The 6,569-nt window shown below is 66.0% G+C and overlaps 1 protein-coding gene across 2 annotated transcripts; it reads right to left on the bottom strand.

Moving 5' to 3' along the window:
• Positions 1-887: 887 nt before the first annotated feature.
• On the bottom strand, positions 888-4,434 carry LOC126050145 (G-protein coupled receptor 12-like). 2 transcript variants are annotated; one of them, XM_049827654.1, is made up of 3 exons: positions 4,378-4,434; positions 3,939-4,176; positions 888-2,537 (listed from the first exon to the last, which is right to left on the bottom strand). In XM_049827654.1, the coding sequence occupies exon 3, from the start codon at positions 2,533-2,535 to the stop codon at positions 1,420-1,422; it is 1,116 nt and encodes a 371-aa protein (XP_049683611.1). In that variant the 5' UTR covers positions 2,536-2,537; positions 3,939-4,176; positions 4,378-4,434; the 3' UTR covers positions 888-1,419. The 2 variants fall into 2 exon arrangements, with proteins under 2 accessions (XP_049683611.1, XP_049683612.1); XM_049827655.1 differs by lacking the exons at positions 3,939-4,176; positions 4,378-4,434 and adding an exon at positions 3,245-3,382.
• Positions 4,435-6,569: the final 2,135 nt, after the last annotated feature.

Raw genomic sequence — 6,569 nt, 5'->3', positions numbered from 1 at the left:
TTGGGACGCCAGGCTCAGCTGCCCGGCGGGGGATTCCTGCTGCAACCACTGAGCTCTTCACCTGCCTGGCCCCAAAGCAGCGCCCACCACCTCTGCCCTGAGCCACCCTCGACGTTTCACCCCAAGCCCTGCCACCTCTCTGAAGGTTGCCTGGTTTCTCGCTTGCTTTTTAAGCGAATGCCCTATTCCACTTCACGGCCAAAAGAAAGCACAAGCTAAAGGACACTTCATCATGGCCTCACTAACACCACAAAGCACACGATACAGCAGAGGGGGGTGAGGGTACCCTAGCTTCTCTAATGAAGCAAATCAAACTGGTAGCATCCAGAATAAGACGTGTGATGGCAGAGGCTCCCCTCTAGGGGACCCCAGCAAGCCCGGACCCGTCTTTGGCTGAAATTCCCACCCCACGGAAAGGCTCAGTGTGGAAGCGAGCGCAGCCGGGGGGAGCGCATCACCCCAGGCCCCCAAACCGGGCAGGAAAGCCCTTCCTCGGCCTCCCCCGAGCCTCGGGGCACACCGTGAGCCCCCACCCTGCCCGCCGTCACCTTTTTTTAAATTTTTTCTCTTTTTCTTTTTTTGGGGGGGGGGGGGGGGGGGGGGATATATGTATTCCCCGGCTACCCCCATCCCTGCGACAGCCCAAACCAACAGCCATACCCTAAAGTGCTTTTCGCCCCGCAGCTTCTCAAAGTGCTTCGCAAACAGAGAGGCATCGTGTCCGTCCCGTCCCCCCCCCCCCCAAAAAAAGGTCCCCTCCACCCCCGCCCCCCCAAGCTCCCTGCGCTCCTCCGGGCCGCCCCCCCCCGCCCCGAGCCGGAGCTGTCCGCCCCGGCGGTGCTGAACGCCGCCACCCCCTCCCCGGCCCCCCCCGGATTATTGCATAGCATTGCGAGACCTGATTTTAGGGGGGTGGGCGCCCCGCACAACAACCCCACGCGTGGGGACCAGCCCCGCCGTGAGGGGACCCGACCCCCCATGTGGGACTTGCCCCCCGGGGGGGGGTGGAAGCCACCCGGCCAGGGCCGGCAAGCCCGCTGCTTCCCTGGCTCCTTACCCCGAGAGGAGACAAACGCCATCGTACGGAGAATTATTTTTTTTCTTTTCTTTTCTTTTTTTTTTTTTTTTTTTTGTGTTTTGTGTTTTTAAATAAAAAATAAAATGTGTAAGAAAATAACATTTCTAAAGGAAACCATTCTCATCCTACTCTCTCTCTCTCTCTCTTTCTTTCCCCCTTCTTTTTCCCTTTCCCTTTTTTCTCTTTTTTTGGCCACCTTTTCATGGAAGGAGATGTGCTGGCCGGGGGGGGGGGGGGGGGGTGCAGGGGGGGGGAGCGGGGTTCCCCCCGGTAGGAAACGATAAGGACAGAGGGGAAAAAGGAGGAGAGCGAGGGAGCGCGTCGGGCTGCGCGCCCAGTCCTCACACGTCGCTGGATGTCCTTGGTCTGGAGGAGAAGGTGGAAGGGACGCACCCGCAGCAGGCCAGCCAGAGCGACTTCTGGATGTCGGGGTTCCTGAAGGCGTAAATGATGGGGTTGATGAGGGAGTTGCAGGTGGCGGGCAGCGCCAGGGAGTAGGTGTAGACCACGGGGTAGCTGGAGTCGGCCACCAAGGAGTAGATGGCGAAGGGGATCCAGCACAGGGCGAAGGTGCCGAGGATGAGCGAGAGGGTGGAGAGCCCTTTGCGGGTGGAGGTGGCCTGCGCCGTGGCGATGAACTGGTGCTGCACGGCGATCTGCTGAGCGTGCCGGAAGGCGATCTTGCAGATCTGCAGGTAGAGCTGCATCATGAGGGCGAAGAGGAGCAGGAAGGTGACGGCCAGCACCGCCGCGTTGTCCTTGGTGACGGGCCGCAGGATGCTGCAGGCGCTCTGGTCCCGCAGGCAGTTCCAGCCCAGGAGGGGCAGGAGCCCCACGCCGAGGCACAGCACCCACATCAGCAGCACCATGGCGCAGGTGAAGCCCAGCGTGCGCTCGCTGTGGTAGGTGAGGGCGTTGTAGAGCGACAGGTAGCGGTCCACCGTGATGGCCAGCAGGCTGCAGACCGAGGCGGAGAAGGCGGCCAGCAGCAGCCCCGCCGCCCCCAGCTCCGCCGCCTCGCTGGGCGGCCGCAGCAGGTACCGCACGGCGAAGTTGGCCACCAGCCCCAGCCCGGCCAGCAGATCGGCCAGGGCCAGGCTGCCGATCAGCAGGAACATGGGCGCCCGCAGGCTCGGCGTGTAGAACAGCACGGCCAGCACCAGCGCGTTCTCCCCCGCCACCGCCGTCCCCGTCGCGCACAGCGCGATGTCCCAGGGGCTCACGGCCCCCCCGGCCCCGGCCCCGGCCCCGCCGCCGGCCCCGACCCCGCCGCCGCCGCCGCCTCCGCCGCCGCCGCCGCCTCCGCCGCCTCCGCCGCCCGGCGCCGCCGTCCCCGGCCCGCCGGCCGCCGCCGACGGCCAGGCGCTGGGCTCCGAGGCGTTGCCGAGCCCCGGGAGCCGCTGCTGCTGCGGCTGCGGCTGCCACGGTTCCCCCATGGCGGCGGGGCCGTGCAGCATCGCTGGGGAGAGAGGGGGAGAGGGATGCCGTCAGCGGGCGGCCGGCACCGGGGACGGGCGCCGAGCCCCGCCACCGCCACCGGGGACCCCCCGCGCCGAGCCCCGGGACCGCCGCACCGAGCCCGGGACCCCCGCGCCGAGCCCCGCAACGAGCCCGGGACCCCCGCAGCGAGCCCGGGGACTCCCGCACCGAGCCCCGCAGCGAGCCCGGGACCCCCGCAACGAGCCCCGGGACCCCCGCACCGAGCCCCGGGATCGCCGCAACGAGCCCGGGACCCCCGCAGCGAACCCGGGGACCTCCGCGCCGAGCCCCGCACCGAGCCCGGGACCCCCGCACCGAGCCCCGGGACCCCCGCAACGAGCCCGGGACTCCCGCAGCGAACCCGGGGACTCCTGCACCGAGCCCCGCACCGAGCCCGGGACCCCCGCACCGAGCCCCGGGACCCCCGCAACGAGCCCGGGACCCCCGCAGCGAACCCGGGGACTCCTGCACCGAGCCCCGCACCGAGCCCCGGGACCCCCGCACCGAGCCCCGCACCGGGCCGCCCCCGGCCGCCGCAGGGCGCATCCCCGTCCTCCTCCCCCCAGCCCGACTGCGGCTTCCCCAGGGAGTAACACAAACACACACACACACACACACACACACCCCTCCGCCCCCCCCCCCCCCCCCCCGACCCGGGGTCCCGTCCCCCCCCAGCCCCACACGCACCCCTCGCCCGGGTGGGGGGAAGCCTCGCCGCTAGCTCCCGCTCCTCCCGACGGGCTGAGGCCGAACACAACTCAGCGCTCCGCTGCCGGCACCAGCCTCCATGCGCTCTGCCCCGCACCCGGCCCGGCCCTGCGCAGGATCCGCAGCCGCTGCGCACCCCCCCTCCGCACCCCCCCACCCCCGCTGCCCCGTCCTCCTCCCTTCCCCGGGGCACGGCTACCTTTTGCAGCCTATTTATAGCGCAAAACGCCCTCCTCTTCCCCCCACCCCCACCCCCCCCCCCCGCAGCCCTTTCTTTTTTGCGTGCAGCGAGTAAAAATAAATACTATTAATAGGCCAGCCCTTGCATGTATGCGGAGCCGCTGATGAAACGAGAAGGCAGCGGCAAGGGACAGCCTGCGTTAACTTTCTCCTTTCTCCCTCCCTTCCCTTCCTTTGGAAAAGACTGGTGCAGGATGCTCCGCAAACAGCTGCAAGATCCTGCCCTGCTCGACACGCTCCCCCTTTGCAGAGTAAATCCGTGTCGTTCCCCGCACGCACACACGCACACCCCGGGCCGGGCAGCCGAGGTGTGAAGGTCGGGGGGGGGGGTCTGCCTGCCGCCCGCTGCCTGCCGCTGGCCCCCAGCATCGCCCCTTCCCGCATGCAGCCCAGCCCGGGGGGCAGCCGCCACCGCCGGGGGTTGTTGTTTTACCTGGCTTTAATGCTCGAGGATCAGCTTGCTTCCCCCCGTTTTTATTTTTTTCCTTCCCAGTCCTTCCAGTCCTTGGTGTTAAGCCTCATTCCTCGGTGAGCATTGCTAATAACGTTGGCAGATAGCTGGCATCGACTTGCACTTAATATTCCTGCCCCATTGGATCTGCTGATAAATCTCAACTCTGACGTCAAAGTCTTCACTTATATTCATGATCCAAGTCTGTGAATCAGAGCCGCTGTGATCAGAATAACAACAAGGCTGGCTCCCTGCTCCACATCCACGTCCACACCCGCAGGCACGAGGGGGTGCGCGCACCCATGCGCGCACCCGTGCAACGCACCCATGCAACGCACCCGCGCGCGCACCCGCCCCGTCGTTCATTCATGAGCTCTCCCGCCACCCCGACGCACCTCCCCAAGGTCGGGGCCCTCCGTACCTGCATCGTTTTGCGGATGCAGCTTGGGTGCCGGCCAGGCCCCGGCGGCTCGCAAAGGCGGCCGGGCAAGGTTTATTTTTACCGCTTGTGCCGAGGGACGCGGTGGATCTGAAGGGAGGGGGGCGGCGATCCTGCGTGGCGTGGCTCGGCTGCCCCGCTCTTCAAGGACAACGCTCAGGGACAGCAGCACCGGTCCCTTGGCACCCCCAGGAACCGGCGGCCGGGGGTGCTCGGGGGGGGCCTGTGCAACCAGGCTGGGGGAGATGCATCCCCCCGCATGGGAGACATCACACCCCAGAGCCTTCGCCCCACACGGGCTTTCCTCCGGCCGGAGTAAAAGCTGGGATGAGGAGGATCAACACCCAGGGGCTTCGCGTGGGCTGCCCGGCCCGGCACCCACCCTCCTGCGTGGGGAGACCTGCCCTAGGATGGGGAGGGGGGGGGGCTCTGTCCCCCACACCACACCATAGCACCCACCCCCCCACCCCCAGGGCTTCCTTCCTGACTTGTTTGGGAAAGGATCAGCCTGGAAAGGAACAAATCCCAAAGACACGATTATTTTTCCGGCCACAAATGGCTCCGTGATTCAGCTCAGGAGCAGGATCTTTAAAGCAGGGATGCTCAGCTCCCGGATCCGCAATATTTCAGCTACACCTTCTCCCCCCTTTCCTACTGGTTTCATAACGCTCCAGCTTTATTCTTTCCTTCCCTTTTCTCTTCCAGGCTGTAGCTAGGCAGTGCAGCGAGCTCGATGCCGGGAAGGATTTTCCAGTTCCCGATGCGCAAAGACACTTAGGTGAATTTCGGCGGTTTTGGCTGAACCCAATCGCCCCAGTTAGGAGCATCTGGGCTCTTAATCAGGCCGAGCCCCATCCCAAGGGACTGGAATCGTCATCTACCTGGGGCCGCCGGCCTCGTGACTGAGCGCCGTTGTGCGCCGAGTGACATGAGCAGCATGGAAAGGGGCGGAGGAAATCTGAGCGAAGAGCTGAATGAATTCGCTCCCGCTCCCGGTAATTACGCACCGCCGGGGAAAGGGGAGGCGGGTGAGGAGCTTTGATTGACTCCCCTCGGCGGCTGCCTCGGCCGGGAGGTGGGCGCAGAAGACGAGCTTGGATCGAGCCGTCGCGGCAGAAGGGGACGTGACGGCCCGTGCGGGGTGCTCCGCGGGGACACAGCCCACCCAGGCCCCCTGAGATGAGTGCGGGCGGCCTCAGCCCGGCCAGGCTGACGGGCCACGAGCAGCCGTAGGTCTGGGCAGGGACGGTCCTGCTGTCACCAACCGGATCTGCCGGGGGCTGCCGAATCCCCTACACGGCAGAAAGGAGGCTGCTGCAGCTCCGGGCCCCCAGGTCCAGCCTGTGCATCCCTCCAGTAAGCGCCCTCAGACACCCAGTTGCCCCAGCGTGGCCCTCGGATCCTCTCATCTGTAGCTGCCTCTTGCACAGACACGCACACCCCGACAGGTCCCAGCTGACCCCAAACCCCGCGGCTCGGGACCACCCGCTCCCTCCAGCACCCAACCCCTCCCGCAGTCTCGCTCTCTGGGACGCTCTCAAACACCCGGGTCTCTCGGTTGATCCCCAGTCCCCACAGCGGCTCTGGTAATCCCAAACCACCCTTCCCCACCTTCAGCTCCTCCCCTCAGCATCCCACCCCAAGTCTGGCACAGTCCCAGGATGCTTCTCCTACGTCCCACAGCGAGCACCGCTCCCCGGCGGGTATTACCCCCCTCCTCTCGAGAAGTCCCCTCTTTCCGTGCTCTCATCGCAACGGGCTTCTCGCCCGGCAATCGGGGCTGCTTGCCCTCCCGCGAGAGCCCGGGGCTGGCCGGTGGGCACCGTGTCCCCAGGGAGGGTCTCCCCTCCGGGTGACAACATGGGCTGAAGAGGTCTCAGGGCTGCACCAGCACATCTCCGGCTCCTCTCCCTTTGGTCCCACACCGAGGAGGACATAAACCATCCGACGTGCCGCCCGCGCAACCGGGTGCCGGATTATTTCCCTGTTAGCTGGGGGTCGTTTCAGGATGCCCCTAGAGCCTCTCAGCGGTGATTCGGCAGCTGTACGGGGGCCGGCAGGTCTGTCTGTCTGTCTGAAAGGGGAAATTGTCTGTGCCGGGGCAACCCGGGCCGCTGGGGTACCCCAGCGGTGCCATAGTTTCCTTAAGGCACTGGTGACAAAAAGGACATTAT

This window comes from Accipiter gentilis, chromosome 24 (assembly GCF_929443795.1).
Source record: "Accipiter gentilis chromosome 24, bAccGen1.1, whole genome shotgun sequence".
Classification (NCBI taxonomy): domain Eukaryota; kingdom Metazoa; phylum Chordata; class Aves; order Accipitriformes; family Accipitridae; genus Astur; species Astur gentilis.
The sequence above is the reverse complement of the archived record's forward strand: the minus strand, read 5'-3'. Positions and strand labels throughout refer to the sequence as shown.